At 43.9% G+C, this 18,926-nt stretch overlaps 2 protein-coding genes across 2 annotated transcripts; one reads left to right on the top strand and one right to left on the bottom strand.

Moving 5' to 3' along the window:
- Nucleotides 1–317: 317 nt before the first annotated feature.
- Nucleotides 318–7,118, bottom strand: ZBTB26 (zinc finger and BTB domain containing 26). The gene is made up of 2 exons (XM_072125858.1): nt 6,941–7,118; nt 318–5,072 (listed from the first exon to the last, which is right to left on the bottom strand). The coding sequence occupies exon 2, from the start codon at nt 5,008–5,010 to the stop codon at nt 3,772–3,774; it is 1,239 nt and encodes a 412-aa protein (XP_071981959.1). The 5' UTR covers nt 5,011–5,072; nt 6,941–7,118; the 3' UTR covers nt 318–3,771.
- A 1,320-nt stretch (nt 7,119–8,438) lies between these two features.
- Nucleotides 8,439–16,152, top strand: FBXO4 (F-box protein 4). Its single transcript, XM_072125859.1, has 7 exons — nt 8,439–8,744; nt 9,841–10,076; nt 11,487–11,707; nt 11,825–11,897; nt 13,535–13,710; nt 14,432–14,607; nt 15,539–16,152. The coding sequence occupies exons 1-7, from the start codon at nt 8,565–8,567 to the stop codon at nt 15,620–15,622; spliced, it is 1,146 nt and encodes a 381-aa protein (XP_071981960.1). The 5' UTR covers nt 8,439–8,564; the 3' UTR covers nt 15,623–16,152.
- The last annotated feature ends 2,774 nt before the right edge of the window (nt 16,153–18,926 follow it).

Raw genomic sequence — 18,926 nt, 5'->3', positions numbered from 1 at the left:
AAAAACAAGGGCCTTAGAAGCTAGAAGAACAGCAGATCCTGCCAGAGGAGTACACACCAGTATGTACCATATACTTGGTTTACATTCCTTGATCTGGTAGTAGATGTCCTTTAAGGTTTGACGCATTTCTTCAGGTGTACATCGCCTTACAGCAACTCCACAGCAAGTGGGCATGGTGGGGGTTCGTGCCAGGTGATGGAGAGGCAGGACCTGGTGTAGAATTGCCCAAAAGTGCAGTCGGACTATGGATTTATCAACAGAGACGCCGTGGGAAGTGCAAAGTTTAATTGGATGTGAATGCACAATGCACTTGTGTCATGTAAGAGAGTTCATACCAAGCACAATCCCATGATGAATTGGACTGCACTTGGATGCTTGTGGGCGCGAGACCCAAGTCACTGCCTACTTATGCCTGAATTCACCATCTCAGTGCAGAAGTTCTCTTTATTACTCCGGCAATAAACAATGCAGGGTTAATGGCATTGGTCTGATGGTAGGAGACCTGCTAACAAGGGAGGAGAGTTACCAGTCAATTGTGTTATCTCCACAGTATTTTATTAAATCTAGTCATTATGCAAATGATTTGACAAAGCTATAAGACATGATACATCCAAAACCTTTAGTGTTAATGTGGCAGGAAATACAGCCCCGCAAACCTGGACTAAGGGCTCGTACCCACAACGAGGTATTTTCTACAGCTACAACATCTCCATTCACTTTCCCAATCGTCATTGCACGTGAGCAGCCGTCATAAGGACATAAACCACGATCCCTTATAACTGCAGGTCAATTTTAGCATATATATCTGCACGTATAATGGTGTGGTTGTGTTTGAGCTTATGCCTCATTCACACAGCCGGTGAGGGACGTATATACATTGGATATATGTCCTCCATAGACCGGCAATGGGGGCACGGCCCGTACAGTTCCATATCAGGGAGGACACGTTTCTCTTTGGTGAGCGGCGCTCATCCCCTTCTCCTCTCCCCGGCACAGACGTGTTACCGCCGTACTACAATAAGACAGGCACAGCCTTAGGTTGTACAGAATGCAGCAATTTTACATTTTAAAATGAAAAAATTAAAATGTTACCTTTTTTTTTTTTTAATCTCCCTAGGGTACTTAACCATTAGCGGAGGGTCCTCATCTTTTTGACCTATTGTATTTGACCATAGGTGTTTGTTCCATCAAACTGCCTCTATAGGGGAAATTTATCAGTATTTACACCAGAAATTCTTGCACACTGCAAAAAATTGTGATTATTCTGGCAGCCCCCTTCACGCTATGCGAGGATGAAGGGGCGTAGCAGCCCGCGAGATGGGCCAGCGTGAGGCGTTCCAAATATCTGCGAATATTCACAGCTCAATGTTTGCAGATTTTTACTCACAAGTACACCATCATGAGATCTAAGACTTATAATGTATCCGTCAGGGCAGCGGGTTTTATCATACGCCACCGCACGCTATATGTTGTAAAGCTCGTCCTGTTGTCATACATCATACTATAAAATAAATTGCTTTAAATCTAGTAGTCTGTGGAGAGTGTTAGTTGCTGCTAGTAGATGACCAAAAATAAAATACATAATACATCCTAGGAGTTGAATGCAGTAGTATTTTCATGCCATAGTAGTGCAACATGACACAAAGTACCTGGACTCCTAGATTTCTTAATCTACGGGATGGCAGATTATTTGTTAGTGGTCAGGAGAGGAGGGTCCTGGAATCACTCCTTCAGTTCTATTCACACATGAGCCTCCGAGCCCTATATTCCCAGAACTACTGGGAATTCCTTTAATCGGACATTTTTTTTCTAATCCGGATACATGTGGTCATTTTGTGATAATTTTTTGGTAATATAGCTGTATGAGGGCTTGTTTTTTTTAACAGTATAAGCTGAAAGTAAATCCATCATCAAAATCCATCATGATAAACCAGGGGCAATCACAGATCCAGGTAGCGCGACTACAGTGATCTTCTTATATTTGTTATCCATGGCCTCCTCCTTTCTAAAAATGTTTAAAATACCGCTAATGATCCTAAAGGGATCTGCAGAGTGTTAGCAGAGCCCCTCCATGTTGCAGATTCACAGGCTGTTACACAGTCCCCCCCCCCTGCTTCCCAGTGTAACAGCATATAAAGCATAGCCTCTCAGGTTCATTAGTCTAATTCTAAAAGTTAATTTTAGAAGGAAGAAGGCAATGGATAACAAATATAAGAAGATCTACCTGTAGGTGGCCTTAGTTTATCATGCTTGATTTTGATGGTAGATTTTCTTTAAAGGGCATCTACCACCAGGATGAAGGACTGCATGCAAATGAGCCTGAGGGGCTCCAGGCTCCATAGGTATTAATGGAGCCTGGAGCCCCTCAGGCTTCTTTTCCATACAAGTCTTTCATCCTGGTGGTAGATGCCTTTTAAGTTACAACTGATGCGGTTTCAGCCCATATAAAATATGTACAATAAATTCTTAAATGGGGTAATTGAAAACCCAGTGACAAGCTAACATTTTTTTAATGTTTTAGCCACGTGGTATAAATAAGTTAACTTTATCCAATGCCTCATTACCGAGCAGAAATACCCCCTAAAAAAATGTCATGATGTAAGTCTGATTTAACCTTTCTGTCCCATCCCTGTGTATTAGTATCATGTCGTATTATTTACCATCAAATGCCAACATGACAATTTAAACAGTATCTTATTGCTTCCTGTTCTCCCACAGCATTCAATCGTATCGGCCCCCTGAGTACACCAATATAGTTGAAAGCAAGAGGGCTCCTCAATACAGGAAGAATCATGGGGCCAGCAAGGGGACTTCAAAAGATAATCGGGCCCTGTTCACACCTTCTCATTCTTCCTGCAGTTCCAATCAGTCAAGGATGTGTCATCTCAAGATGTCTGGAACCGTAGGAAGATTTAAGTCCCGTCTGGTGAACTCAGTCCTGGGGTGACAGCCTGGGTGCCCACAGAAAGGGCTCCGAGTGCCATCCGTGCCATAGGTTCGCCACCACTTGCCTAAGATCTTATGATCATCTCTTCAGGAGGTATCCCCCCACATCCCTAGATGATGTGTTAGGATATAGGAGGATCATGGATGTTGATCCACACCAGGAGATTGACTTAACATTAAATGGGTTGTCCTGAGGTTGCAAAACCATAGCTGATTTCTTCTAAAGACAGCACCACATCTGACCATAGATAGTGCGTAGTATAGCAGCTTCGCTCCATTCATCTCTATACAGCTGAGCAACAATACCGGCACAAACCACGGTCTGGCGTGGTGCTATTTTTGGAAGAAAGCAGCCATGTTTTTCAACCTCTAGGAACTCCTTTAACTACATACCTACAGATCGTTGCCATAAGAGCACATAGGGCATTAGAAGTAAAGGACCAACCTAACGATGAGTGTTGCTGTTGTGTTCTGTGTAGTACAAGCAGCCTGGCGATGATGGTAGCAATTCTACACTACACCAAAAACTGATAGGATACCAAGATATGACGCCAAACTAAAAAAAAACTAATTTGCGGAAAGCATAGCTGCCTAGAAGTTACTATTAAGTCACTCAGTTTTTGGGTTATAAAATGGCAAGATTGGCCAATAAAACCACATTGTACATATTAAAAACTGCTAAAAGGTCTCAAGATTTGAATGAATCCTTATTCTGGGCACCAGCGACATGACCCAGGTCCACCTAGACTTTGGGTTGTAGAATACTTTGTGCCAGTCTATGTCTGGATGGAAATGCTGAATCCATACAATACGACCCTTTCCGTTTTACTTATGTAAACTCTGAGTGATCATTTCACTGCCATCGTGGGCAAAAGAGTCAAAGTCCAGACTGACGTCCTGGCTGTTGCGCTCGTGGGCATTGTCAAAGCTGTTTTTACCGTGCAGTTGCTTTAGGTGTTTCCGTAATACGGGTTTGTGCGCAAAGACCATATCGCAGTAGTTGCATTTGTGGGGCTTGTCTCCGCTGTGCAGGTTGAGGTGGTCCTGTAAGGAGCATTTCTGGGAGAAAGTCTTACCACATATCTTACACTGGAAGGGCTTGATGCCCGCGTGTACCCGCATGTGCCTGTGCAGGTTGCCTTTCTGCGTGAATGTTTTCCCGCATAATAAACACATAAACAGCTTGTGCATTTTTAAGTGGTTGGCGTAGTTTTCCAAGTGGCGAAACACTCGCGTACACTTGGGACACTGGTGATGCCACTGCAGCGTTTTGTCTAAAATCCTGTTGTTTGGACCAAATGTTTCCTTAGGCGACGGTCCCATATTGTCGCTGCTGTTGTCGGACACTGTGTAGTTGTGGATAGGATTGTTGTCCGCCTCTCCGGCTCGGTTTTCCACGGTGGAATTGATAAGGGAGTGCTGAGGCTCCAAGGAGTGCAGAGACGTCTGGTCAGAAGACATGAACTGGCTTTGGGTTACTTTGGCTTTGTCACCGGACATGTCACCGATGGACTCGACTTTGACAATCTGGATGTCATCTGTATCCGAGCTATCGTCAGAGTTGGTGGTCACTGGGGAGTCTGGTTGTAGGGCATCCCCCATCTCCTCCTCAGGTTCCACAACCTCTGGAGCTTCTATGGTTTCGTCTTCTTCAGTTTTCCGCTCGGGGTCTTGTCTGGGTTTGATAAACTTCCACAAGGCCTGAGTACATCTTTCTACCACGTGACTCATCTGCAGGAAGCTGGCGGCCGTCAGGTAGTTCACAAGCTCCATCTCTGGGAACTCCAGGACACCGGTGTAACAGGACAGAAGAAGGTGCTTCCCCGCTTCGGAGTTCTGTAATATGGAGATGTGGACCTCCTGGGTGTTACTGAGGAGAAACTGATCCCTGAGATAAGGGGAACCGGCGGCAAACACCACCTTATGCCCCGGGACCTCCACCTCATCAATGTACACCGTGACATCACAGAACTTGTTCTGCTCCCTCAGCCCATTCATCCTCCCCAGCATGGAGTCCCCGTGGTTATCCAGCGTGAAGTGAAGCATTTCCGTTCTCTCACACATCCTTGTTCTCGTACTTCTAAACCCTGTCCGAGAGTCCAGACATCATCCAAAGAAACGGACTTCTGAAAAGCAAGCAGAATGGTCAAAACACTGCAAAATACTTTATGGTACTCAGAGCATTCTATAGATAAATACCCGGTGCCCTCTGGTCCTGGGGTAATTCTATAGATAAATACCCGGTGTCCTCTGGTCCTGGGGTAATTCTATAGATAAATACCCAGTGTCCTCTGGTCCTGGGGTAATTCTATAGATAAATACCCAGTGTCCTCTGGTCCTGGGGTAATTCTATAGATAAATACCCAGTGTCCTCTGGTCCTGGGGTAATTCTATAGATAAATACCCAGTGTCCTCTGGTCCTGGGGTAATTCTATAGATAAATACCCAGTGTCCTCTGGTCCTGGGGTAATTCTATAGATAAATACCCAGTGTCCTCTGGTCCTGGGGTAATTCTATAGATAAATACCCAGTGTCCTCTGGTCCTGGGGTAATTCTATAGATAAATACCCAGTGTCCTCTGGTCCTGGGGTAATTCTATAGATAAATACCCAGTGTCCTCTGGTCCTGGGGTAATTCTATAGATAAATACCCAGTGTCCTCTGGTCCTGGGGTAATTCTATAGATAAATACCCAGTGTCCTCTGGTCCTGGGGTAATTCTATAGATAAATACCCAGTGTCCTCTGGTCCTGGGGTAATTCTATAGATAAATACCCAGTGTCCTCTGGTCCTGGGGTAATTCTATAGATAAATACCCAGTGTCCTCTGGTCCTGGGGTAATTCTATAGATAAATACCCAGTGTCCTCTGGTCCTGGGGTAATTCTATAGATAAATACCCAGTGTCCTCTGGTCCTGGGGTAATTCTATAGATAAATACCCAGTGTCCTCTGGTCCTGGGGTAATTCTATAGATAAATACCCAGTGTCCTCTGGTCCTGGGGTAATTCTATAGATAAATACACAGTGTCCTCTGGTCCTGGGGTAATTCTATAGATAAATACACAGTGTCCTCTGGTCCTGGGGTAATTCTATAGATAAATACCCAGTGTCCTCTGGTCCTGGGGTAATTCTATAGATAAATACCCGGTGCCCTCTGGTCCTGGGATAATTCTATAGATAAATACCCGGTGCCCTCTGATCCTGGGGTAATTCTATAGATAAATCCCCGGCGCCCTCTGGTTCTGGGGTAATTCTATACATAAATCCCCGGCGCCCTCTGGTCCTGGGGTAATTCTATACATAAATCCCCGGTGCCCTCTGGTCCTGGGGTAATTCTATACATAAATCCCCGATGCCCTCTGGTCCTGGGGTAATTCTATACATAAATCCCCGGTGCCCTCTGGTCCTGGGGTAATTCTATAGATAAATACCCGGTGCCCTCTGGTCCTGGGGTAATTCTATACATAAATCCCCGGTGCCCTCTGGTCCTGGGGTAATTCTATACATAAATCCCCGGCGCCCTCTGGTCCTGGGGTAATTCTATACATAAATCCCCGGCGCCCTCTGGTTCTGGGGTAATTCTATATATAAATACCCGTTGCCCTCTGGTTCTGGGGTAATTCTATACATAAATACCCGTTGCCCTCTGGTTCTGGGGTAATTCTATACATAAATCCCCGGCGCCCTCTGGTTCTGGGGTAATTCTATACATAAATACCCGGTGCCCTCTGGTTCTGAGATAATTCTATAGATAAATACCCGGTGTCCACTGGTTCTGGGGTAATTCTATACAAAAATACCCAGTGCCCTCTGGTTCTGAGATAATTCTATAGATAAATACCCGGTGCCAAAGAGGAGTTACCCGTGCCCTGTGTGTCCTCCTCCTCCCCAGGCTGCAGACACACGGAGACCTCTTCCTGCCTGTCTCCTGTCCTCCAGGACAAGGTATGAGCCTCCCCCTGTGAGCAGCGCCCCCTCCCCGGTAACGTCTCTCACCTGTAACAAGGCTCCGCACACAGATCACCCCCGGGCCGGACACTACATCCACACACTGGCCGCGCCCACTATGACGTACACACACGGGGGAGACACCGGATCTCGGGGAGACACGGGACCTGCGAACGGTTTTCAAGGCGGAAAGGACCTGTGGTGACGTCACGAGCATGTGACCAGTCATGTGTTTGTGGGAGGAGCCAGACTCTATCGCGCGTGTCATGTAAATACGAACAGAAAAAACCTTGGACCTTCTGCCATAAGACTTGTACGTGCAGCACATGGAGAGATCCGAATTGTAAGATCAACACCACAAAACCATAGTTTCATCTTATATGGAAAAAATGTAAATGAATCTCCAAAATAAAATTGCATTTATGTTACAATAATTTACTATTTGAAGTCATTTGAAATTTTGAAGCAAAAATTCTATATGAAGGGCAGAAAGGAGCAACAGGACCTTGTACAGGGGGGTATTGGAGGCCCCAATAGAAGACACAGAAAGCAGAATAATAATCTTCATCTCATTCTCTTTTATTAAGTGCAGCGATAAATAACTTTGTAACACCCTAGAAAATAAAGGCATTCCCCGTGAAAGGTTAAAGGTTACAGGATTATATTTATTGATCGCCTATATACTAAATTCTCACAATAAAGATCATTTTAACCCTTTAATTTACAATTTTACTCAGTTGTATTGCTGTTTTAGCTCTTATCACTCCCGAGGCTGCTCAGTGCAAAATCCAAGAATGGGGGGAAGGGGGGGGCTATTTAAGCAGACAAATTGGGGCTCATTTACTTACCCGGCCGTGGAGTTCACTGAAAGTGCATTGTCCGACGATAATGCGTTTTTTAACAGACTGCTTAAAAACGGATCAAATACGGGTTCAAAATGCCATCTGTGGCATCACCCTAAGGGTGATGTCAGACGTGCTGTCTTGGCTGCGTTTGCAAACGCAGACCAAGCTGCACCCACAGGGGCGGGCCGCGGTCTGATCGCATCGCCGTTTCTATGGAAACGCCTGCGATCGGGAACGAGCTGCCGGTGTTTTGCGTTAATTTAAACGTCCTAAAAACGCCATGTGTGACATCACCCTAAGGGCGGTGACACACATGGACATTTTAGGCCGTTTTTAGTAGTGCGTTTTCCGATCGGAAAAAAACGCATGTGTTTTTGACCAGTTTGAATTAAGATAATTGGTCAAACCTGTCAAAAATGCATGAATGCAGTTCATTAAAAAACGCATCCGTTTTTGACCCGTTTTAATTAAAATTAGAAAACCGGTCAAAAACAGATACGTTTTCAAAAAACGCATTGGTTTTTTTAACGGACTGGTTAAAAAGGGCCCAAAAACAATAATAATGAACCTAGGTGTCACAGCAATAAAACAGAAACCAACTGATAAATTAGATGAATGAATAGATAGATATCTTCCTTCCACACATGGGTCACATGATCACAGTTTACGTTCTGTTGCTATGCACACAACTTGAGGTTGTTAAGCAGAGGTCACATGACCAGGAAATCGGATTCTCGTGCGGTGACAGTGATGATGCTGGAAGTCTCTGCACAGGAGGAAGTGATTTCCTGCAGGAGACATTGCTGTCACTTCTCCCCCTGATCACCATGGCTGAAGGGGGCGCTCTGCCAGCGCTGGAGTGGAGCCGGTTTGAATCTGCTATTATAAATGGCTTCAGACAACTGAGAGATCGATATCTGCACAGAGTGAGGGGAGAGGGGACACTGGAGGATGGGAGTGATAGTCTGGAGCAGGGCGGCAGTGACAGCCTCCGCGACATGTTACCGGTAGGTACCTCTGCATAGACAATGTATATAGATTTACATGATGGGGATAAGATCACTGGCATCGAGCTGCTATAACTGAAGCTATTAGCAGCACAGCTATCCCAGCCCACTCCCCCTTGTACATGCATGCTCGGCTACCTGTAGGATTGCATGTTTAGTGTATCCGAGGGGCATCAGCTGCTTAGCACCATATTCAGAGCTGGAAAAAAACGTCTCTTTCTATATTGGAGTGGCCACCTGGGTGCACTGCAGGCACAGCTCTCATTCACTTCAATAGACTTTGCCCTGAAAACCCCTTTAACTACTCCTTTAGTAAGTTCTTCTCATTTTCCTCCTGAAATCAGTCTTAAGAGAGAGGTTGGAGACCTCATACAAGGACTGATTCGCTCTGATGTGGTAGGTCCTTGAATCACGGATTGTGAAATGTCACAGATATGATTACAGTTCATATCACTATGATGGAAGGAGTCCTGTCCTGGACACTGAGGTCGATCTGTGAAACAAAAACCACGTGAATCACGGACTGACCACGACAGTGTGACCCTGCCTGAGATCTGAGGGTACTGCAGATACACTCATTTATGAGACTGCACCAGCGATGGATCAAGATGGTCATGGGCCCTGAGCTGTATCCAAATTGTGGGGCTCCACATGTAAAATTTTTTAAATGGCATTTATTTCCTGCCTGTGATGCTAGAATCAAGTTACTTTGGAAGGAGGAAGGGAGCTTTCAGTCCGCTTTCAGTTCTGCAGTTTGAGGACCTTTGGAGAGCCTTCAAAAGGAAATTGAAATAGCTTTTTTACACATGTGTGTTGAGAGCAGGAACAAAAGTATGAGGATTTCATGACAGGAGGCCCCTGTCTCTTTATTATATTTAAAAGCCAGATTTATATTTAGTCATTGGCCCCCTAGAAGCTTTGGGCCCCGGTGTTGCAGCCCAAACCGCCCATATTATAATCCGCTCCTGCGCCCTATCTAAATTCAGTTTTATCACACTTTTTCAACTCTTCCATATAATACTTTGGATTTCTCTGCATTTATTTTTATAAGAATGAAGCTGACTTTAATAATACTGTCCTCTCTATGTCTGCTTAGGTTGACATGCAGCTGTATATCCTGACATTTCTTACACCAGAAGACTTGTGTAAGCTGGGGATGACAAATAAATACTGGCATTCATTCGTACAAGACCGGCTACTGTGGAAGTACTTTCTGCTGCGAGATCATCCGACATGGTCCTCCATTGATTGTCACAGCTTGCCAGATCTAGACGTCCTGAACTCCTGCTTATGTGAATCGCCCAATGGGAAGGAGTGTAATTATATGTCCATGTGAGTAATGTGATGATGAGTCTAGTATGAGCAGAACTTGGACATGTGGGAGTACAGTGGGGCATCATATACTGTAAGTAGGAACTATAGTACAGGGCATGTATGTGATCTATAGGGAGTTTACATCAGAATGATATTGAGGTCATATCCATAGGATATGTCATGAGCGTCATATTAATGGAGAAACAAAACTCATGGATCTGCTGCCTCTGGCATTTAACTCCCAATAGAACTCACTCTCAGAGCTGTCTCAGTCCTGCAGTTTCCACAATTGGACATTACATTCCAGCCGAAATATATTTATGTCTTATCTAATAGTCAATAGCATCAGCTTTTCCCTGCTCTCACAATGCTGCCCTCTGCATTTATATATATATATATTTAAATATATATATATATATATATATATATATATATATATATATATATTCAGTCCTTATAGCACCCCCACTGTATCAGAGACAGAAAAAAGGAGGGAGCAGGAGTTATATTCTCCCGCTACAGCTCCTCCTATTCAGCAGAGCTCAGACATGTAAACAAAGAATCAGGGAGAGTCTGCACACAGCACAAAAGTAAGTAGCAGGACTGTTGAATCACTTGATGAACATACAGGGATTATCCACAAGGCAGTAAAGGCACATGGTCATCATATATAACAGAACGGCTAACCTCTATAATGTTTAAACCCTTAATGACAAGGCATGAAAAGGCTATAATGACTGGGCATTATAGCCCTGCAATCACCGCAGGAGCAGGAAAAACTGCAGTGACATCATTCAGCGACCTACATCACCCATTGTCAAAAGACAAGAAGCGGTCAGGAATGAGTTCATTTGAGACCTTTTTGCCTTTAAATAAAGACCAGTTCTCATCTCTTTCCATCAGTTTTTGCATCAGATGAATATGAATGTTCTTGCGGGATATATGCAAGCCTCTGTATTTGTGGCTAGCATACGCCCCCATGTTGTTTTATGGGCATGGATGTGGTTTCCATGGCCCGTGTATGAACTGATTGCCTCAGCACAGGTGACACACGGGCTGCACCTCAGGCCCCTTGTTTGCAGCCTGTAAAACACACAAATTTGTGTGCAATAAACCTTATTGTAAGCCAAAACCATGAATGGTTGAACACATAAGCAAGTGCAAGTCTTTCCATTATTATTATTATTTATAGAGCACCATTATATGTGTATCTGAGGATGCCTACATTTGTCTCACAATAACTGATGCAAACAACTGAAGATACAACTGAGAAGTGAACCGAACCTAACTGTATTGCCTTTTCTCTGGTTTTAGGTTGTTTAGATTGTGAGCCCCATGGGGACAGGGACCAATTTGTCATGCATTGTGCATCATTGCGTAATCTGTAGGCGCTATATAAATAAAGAATTATTATTATTATTATTTTAGCTACTTGAGAAGCTGCCCGAAAACCAGAAGGTCCATGCGGTCCAGGAATCCCATTTATGGAGCAGTGACCTCGTTCCTGCAGTCTCTTGTCATGCAGGGAGAGCCCCGCTTTGCTATGTTTGGTCCTGGTCTGGAGCAGCTGGATGACTCCTTGGTCACGCGGATGATGACCTCCCCAGATCTTAGACCTGTTGTCAGCATAGTGCAGAGGCAGATTGATGGTAAGTGGGGTCACTTATTTTATCCTGTGATGGAGGTGCAGATCCGCACATCCTCAATGAACAATGATGTCAATGGAGATCAAATACTATATTTATGTCTTCTGCTCTTCCACACAGGGGTTGGGTCTGGCGTCACATTTCAACTGAAAGAAGACAAATTTAATATTTTAACCCTGTATTCCACAACACGGTAAGTGATCAAAAAACCCATCTTAATTAGTTCCTTTCTCTTTGTGCAGTGACAGTATTCAGGGGCAGCTGAAGGCTAGGACCAGTGTAGCCGGCTTGATTGTGACTATGTTGCAAAAGTCAAGGGGGCCTTTGGTCCTAAAGTAGTCCTCATCCGCACCCAACCGGCCAGCAAGATGAAACAAGAAAGTAGGGAAGCCACATGACTATGAAAGTTCCCCCTTGGGTGCTCCCAGTGTAGGTGACAAATCCCTCGTAAATGCTAATGATAATGGAAGCGGCAGACCAGGGACACATGAAGATCTTGAAAATAACTCGGAGGACTAGCATGACTGTGAATTGGCTGGTGGTGGCAGTAGAAGTCCTTGGCTTGCAGGAACCTCCGCCTGGATCAGTGGTCAGCTTGGCTAGTGAGCCTGGTTGGCTCTGCTGCATCAGCAGCACGGCAGCAGACTCTGTAGCACAGTCTCAGGAGGGAGACACAAAATCCAAAAGGAGAAAGTCATCTCAGGAATCAGACTGTGTCAAAAGACTCAGAGTGCTAGATAGAGCCCATATTTATAGGTTTACTCTGTCTAAACACTCTGGGGTGCCAGACAATGAACTGCCCGCTAAGCATCAGGAAGATACAGTTAGTACATATTTAATGTAAATAGAACATTTAAAGGGGTTGGCCACTTTTCAATAAATAAGTTCCATTAGACATATCTCTGCATGAATATGTACATTTGCATCCTTTGAGAGCTTCAGCCTTTCCCTGTTATCACTATGTTGCCCTCTGCATATCGACAAAACTTCTTGTTTCTCACTCCTCCCATCCGTCACCCACTGTGCCTCTTTCTCTCACAGCCTGCCTCACTGACAGACACAGGAAGAGGGGAGGGAGCAGGATGAGTCATAACTCTCCTGCTTCAGCCCCTCCTATTCATCAGAGCCTAAATATGTAAAGAAAGATGTGCAGAGATTACAAGTCAGTAAATACACATGGGCAACTTATATAAAAAAAAGTGGCCAACCTCTTTAACCCTTGGTGATAACAGACATACAAATATATAACAATGAGCTTGTAATGCTCTTTTCCCACCACTTGGTGGCAGTGTTGTTCTATGCAGCCTAATGAGGGGAATTACTATACAATTAAGAGGATTGTGATTGCTAATGAGGCCCAATATACCTGAATTACCTGGGTTGATGAAGCTAATGGGGTGATCAGTCATGCTAGAATTCTAGCGATAAATTTAATAATGGCCCAACTTCAGACTACTTGTAGTGGCCATGACAGGTGATTGCAGTTGAACTATTTACTTAAAAGGAAGAAGCTGCAGTACCTACTTCTACCACTACATAGAGATTGGAACTGTGTTCTCTGTGTCATTTCCAGTGGCATCAACATGAGCAGTCGTCTTCCCTTAACATTCTCTGTCTGTTTTACAGCTTTGTCCCTATATACAATGATAGCGAGAATGTGGCCAGGGAGAAGTTGGACCGCTATATCTCAGCACTTACACCCTTTAAGCTTCACATTTTAACCTATTTTTAAATGTGCTGCATTATATACTTTTTGCTGTGTCGGATAATCAAAGCTGTGACTAACATTTTCTAATAAAAATATTTTTATAAAAATCATTTTCTTTTAAGTTCGGAACGTGATAGAGCTCGAGCGGAACAGAATGCGTCTGTCAACAAGATGTTTATCTCGGAGGGTATGGAACATGGAGAGCTGAAACCTGTGTACAGCCTCATCCCGCAAGTAAAGGAAGTGTGCAAAGTGGTGGACGGATTCATCTATGTGGCCAATGCTGAATCTCATAAAAGTAAGTAAAGGACACGTCTCTGGAACTCCATAGTAATAGATGAGAGACCTCCAGTCTGCCAGAGCAAAGCTCCATTTATGAAAAAATAAAAAAAGTTCAGTATTTTTAAAGAAGGGGAGCAAAAACTGCAAATGCAAAAATGAAAAAGGGCATCAGCGGGATGGGGTTAAAATAATACCAATGAGGCTGAAGGGTTACCAGAGCTCTTCTATACTGCAACTTCACAGGCTGCTACACTGTCTCACTCTCCCCCTGCTTCCTCAGCACTTCCCTCTGCCTCATGTAATCTCACTGCAGCAAAGGATGTTTCAGCACTAAGTGGGAGGGGGAAGAGCTGCTCTACAGTGTAACAGCCTGAGAACCTGAAGCCCAAAGGGGCTCTGGCAATACCCCCAGTAGCCTTTCAGGCTTGGTAGCATAATTTTAAAAGTTAAGTTGATTTTAGAAGGAAGGAGGTCAAGGATAACAAATTCATGATTACCATAGTCACGGTGCCTGGATCTATAAATAAGCGTCCCTGGTTTATCCTGATGGATTTTGATGGTAGATTTCCTTTAGATGGACACCTGGCAGTACCTTGTCCTGTAGTGGCCACCGCAGACGACATGATTGACTACATGGTGAAGATCATCTGTAATAGTTGTTGAATTTCTTAGAAAGTGACTGTGTTTTAGATGAGGGAGACAATTCTGTGCTGACATTTGTCTCTGTTTTTGTGCAGGACACAATCGTGGAGAAGAGGTGGCTCAAATCCAGGCCATGATGGATCCTCTTCTAGGGGCGCAGAGGAGACCTATGTTGGTTTTATCTTGTGTGACAAATCCTGAAGACAAGAGGATCCCCTGTGTCTACATTGCTCATGAGTTGTGTCTGAACAATCTAAGTCGACAGTGGATGGTGAGAGTTGTTGTTGTATTGATGTAGATTATTAACAGACATCTGCTACATGACATTAAAGGAAACCTACCACTTGTAGTGGCAGGTTTCTGATGGAAATACCGGGCACAAGCTCAGGGTGAGCTGGTGCCGGAGCTTATTTTCATTAGTGTTTTAAACCGCGGTATCGCGGTTTAAAACACTTTTTAAACTTTATAGCCGGCGCAGGGAGGTACGCGCTCGGCGCTTACCATGCGCGCGGCTCTCCTTCACTTCCTCTGTAGCCGCGCGCATGGTAAGCGCCGAGCGCGTACCTGCCTGCGCCGGCTATAAAGTTTAAAAAGTGTTTTAAACCGCGATACCGCAGTTTAAAACACTAACCAAAATAAGCTCCGGCACCAGCTCAGCCTGAGCTGGTGCCCGGTATTTCCATCAGAAACCTGCCACTACAAGTGGTAGGTTTCCTTTAATGACTTATCCTTAGCATCGGTCATTAAGATCTGATTATTAGGGTGTCTGACACCAATCAGTAGTTTAAAGAGATCACAACTTTCAGATGAGACTTGCAATTACTTCACTGCTTTCCAAGCACAGCACCGAGCAGTGTATAGAGGCTGTCCCTGGTATTGCTGCTCAGTCCCATTCATTTATATAGGACTGAGATTCAACCTGGCCACGTGATTGACAAACATAACATTGTAGTAGGATAAGAGCAGCACTTTAAGCAGATGAGTGGTGGGGGGTCACATTGATATTTTAATTTCTATAGTCCTGCATTATTGGCTTTGCCCAATGGAGGTATTGGGATGAAAATAATTGACTGGGAATTTCTTTATATAGACTTATGGACTGTGTTTTTTTATATTTAGATCCCTTAAAATATAAAAAATAAGACCATCCCATGTGTATTCACCATTTTCATCTCAATGTAAAAAAATTTCATCCTTTACAGGTGCAGAATACGGTGGCCTCAACACTGTCCGGGTTATCAGAAGGCGTCGCATGGATTCTGGCTGAAGTTGGAAAAAAAATGTGAATTTTGTCCAATTATTTGTGCTGCACTTTTACTTATGGATCCACAGTGAGGCTTACACTAACTTTTGGCCACCCTTGATCCATATTAAACTCTTGGCCTCCCTGCTCTGCTGCCTTTACGTTTCCCTATGGGAGGCAGGGTTGCAGACAACCTTGTATTTTTCGGACTATAAGGTACACCTGAGTATAAGGCGCACCATCAATAAATGCCTGCTAAAATGTCTAGGTTCATATATAAGGCGCACTGGACTATAAGGCGCACCTGATTATAAGGATGAATGACCAGCAGGTGGCAGACCTGTGCACAGTTCAAGGCAGCTGTTGTCTGTAAGTAAGTTTCATATAAAAGGCGCACTGGACTATAAGGCGCATAAGACTTTTTGTGCGCCTTATAGTTAGAAAAATACGGTAAATGTACAATTGTATCAGGATACATAGGAATATGTGTGTTGTTGCATTTGTCTGTTTTATAGATATTCTCTGAATGAAATGTATGATGTATTATCAAGATTTTTTTAAAGCTAATTTTGTATATTAAAACAAATTTTTACCAAATTGAAACACATTTTCTCGATTTTTGCAGATGTTCAACCATAGAAATCCATCTCTTGAATCTCTCAACAGAGAGATGTTGATGTATTGATGTTTAAGATATTTCATAGACATGTACAGTGGGTACGGGAATTATTCAGACCCCTTTAAGTTTTTCACTCGTTGTTTCATTGAAGCCAATTGGTAAGATCAAAAAAGTTATTTTTAGTCAATGATGTACACTCTGCACCCTTCTTGACAGAGAAAAATAGAGATGTAGATATTTTTGCTAATTCTAATAAAAGAAAAGCTGAAATATCACATAAGTCATAAGTATTCAGACCCTTTGCTGTGATACTCACATTAAACTCACATGCTGTCCATTTCCTTCTGATCTTCCTTGAGATGGTTGAACTCCTTCATTGGAGTCCAGCTGTGTTTAAATAAACTCATTGACCTTGCTTAGGAAAGGTACACACCTGTCTATATAAGACCTCACAGCTCACAGTGCATGTCAGAACACATGAGAATCATGAGGTCTAAGGAACTGCCCAAGAAGCTTAGAGACAGAATTGTGGCAAGGCACAGGTCTGGCCAAGGTTACAAAAGAATTTCTGCTGTAGTAAAGGTTTCTAAGAGCACAGTGGTCTCTATAATCCTTAAATGGAAGAAGTTTGGGATGACCACAACTCTTTTTCGACCTGGACCTCTAACCAAACTACACAATCGTGGGAGAAGAGCCTAAAGATCACTGTAGCTGAGCTCCAGAGATGCAGGAGGGAAATGAGAAAAAGTTCCACTATCACTGCAGCCTCCACTAGTCGGGGCTTTATAGCTGAGTCTATCGACAGAAGCCTCTCATAAGTGCAAGATATATGAAAGCCGCATACATTGTGCAAGAAAATTACATGAAGGACTTCCAGACTATGAGAAATAAGATTCTCTGGTCTGATGAATAGAAGATTGAACTGTTTGGTGTTAATTCTAAGCAGTATGTGTGGAGAAAACCAGGCACTGCTCATCACCTGCCAAATACAATCCCAGCAGTGACACATGGTGGTGGCAGCATCATGCTATGGGGGCAGAGACAGGACAACTGGTTGTAATTGAAGGAAAGACAAATGCGGCCAAGTACAGAGATATCCTGGATGAAAACCTCTTCCAGATGCTCAGGACCTCAGACTGGACTGAACCTTCCAACAAGACAATGACCCTAAGCACACAGCTAAAATAACACAGCAGGGGCTTCAGAACATCTCTGTGACCATTCCTGACTGGTCCAGCCAGATCCCGGACCTAAACCCAATTGAGTATCTCTGGAGAGACTTGAAAATGGCTTCCATCAACATTCACCATCCAACCTGAGGGAACAGGAGAGGATCTGCAAGGAAGAGGCAGAGGATCCCTAAATCCAGAGTTGAGAAACTTGTTGCATCTTCCCAAGAAGAGTCATCTCTATACCAGCTCCAAAGCTGCTTCTACTCAATACTGAGCAAAGGGGCTGAATACTTATGACCTTGTGATATTTCAGTTTTTCTTGTACAATAAATTTGCAAAAATATCTACATTTCTGTTTTTTTCTTTCAAGGTGGGGGAACAGTGCACATTAAAGGGGTATTCCCATATTAACAAGTAATTGTAATTGTTTGAATAATGAAAAGTTATAAAAATTTCCAATATACTGTACTTTCTGTATCAATTCTTCACGGTTTTCTAGATCTCTGCTTCCTGTCTTGCAAGAGTTAACACTGTGGCTCTGTAATTGTTGCTCCTTCCACCTGTGGCAGGGCTGAGTTCCCTATAAGTGTCCAGTGTTGCTTTGACTCCTTGCTGGTCAAACTGCTATGTTGCTGTGTTTCTAGCTCTCTTGTATTTCTGATTTCTGACTTCTGGTTTCTGAACTCTTGCCTGTTTACTGACTCGTCTATTTGGATTGTGATTTGGTTATTGATATTCCCGCTATTGCCGACTCGGATTGTTTACCTCGCCTTATTGTGTTTGTTTGTCTGTATTGTTACGTGTTCACACCTTACCCAGGGAGGGAACGTCGCCCAGTTATTGGCCTCCGTTTAGGGGGGACCCAATAAGTAGGTAGGGACAGATTGGGGGTCTCAGTGTCAGGGCTCACTGTCCTTGTTTGTGTCCTGCCATTACACTAGCCCATTCTCCTGGGGTTTTATGTCAATTTCCACACAATAAAGACAGGGGGCAGTATGTACAGGGACTGCGGTGTAAGGGAAGGCAAACAATGATGAAACCTTCCTGCAACCTAGAGCCTTCATGGTGCCAATAGTAGTCCACCGATGAAGCTTGAAGGAACTGAAAAGAAGATCCCAATATCTGTCCAGTGTATCCAGGGGTGTACCAGGCATGTGGCGAGTTGAGCCTCTTGCCTCAGACAGCACTAACAGCAGCGAGATGGAGGGTAGCATCAGGGCACAGTCACCTGCTACAAGGCAGAGAATATACTTTCTTTTCACAGCTGATGTCAGCATGGGTATGAGACATAGGGCGCTGTTCTATAGCTTGTCTCAGGCAGCAGAGAGTTTACATTCACCCCTGCTACTCCCACCACAACTACACCACCAAACACCAACAAGGGTCTGCTATCCCAGAGGACAGGGGCTTAACTAGGAGAGGCAGGGCCCCATAGCAGACTTCTGATAGGAGCCCCCTAAATACTACACTCATATATATACTCACATATTTAAGTACCTATATACAAAAACACACACTTACATACTCTTCCACACATACACATACATATAGAGCAT

Source organism: Engystomops pustulosus, chromosome 9 (assembly GCF_040894005.1).
Source record: "Engystomops pustulosus chromosome 9, aEngPut4.maternal, whole genome shotgun sequence".
NCBI lineage: Eukaryota > Metazoa > Chordata > Amphibia > Anura > Leptodactylidae > Engystomops > Engystomops pustulosus.
Note: the sequence above shows the minus strand (reverse complement) of the source record. Positions and strands in the feature narration are given on the sequence as shown.

What these genes read in the sequence shown, in the direction of transcription:
- ZBTB26 (XM_072125858.1), bottom strand. Translation starts at nt 5,010, where the DNA reads ATGTGTGAGAGAACGGAAATGCTTCACTTCACGCTGGATAACCACGGG.
- FBXO4 (XM_072125859.1), top strand. Translation starts at nt 8,565, where the DNA reads ATGGCTGAAGGGGGCGCTCTGCCAGCGCTGGAGTGGAGCCGGTTTGAA. An exon ending in AGTGCAGAGGCAGATTGATG is followed by an intron (nt 11,708 to 11,824) that starts GTAAGTGGGGTC and finishes TCTTCCACACAG; the next exon opens with GGGTTGGGTCTGGCGTCACA. An exon ending in CAATGCTGAATCTCATAAAA is followed by an intron (nt 13,711 to 14,431) that starts GTAAGTAAAGGA and finishes GTTTTTGTGCAG; the next exon opens with GACACAATCGTGGAGAAGAG.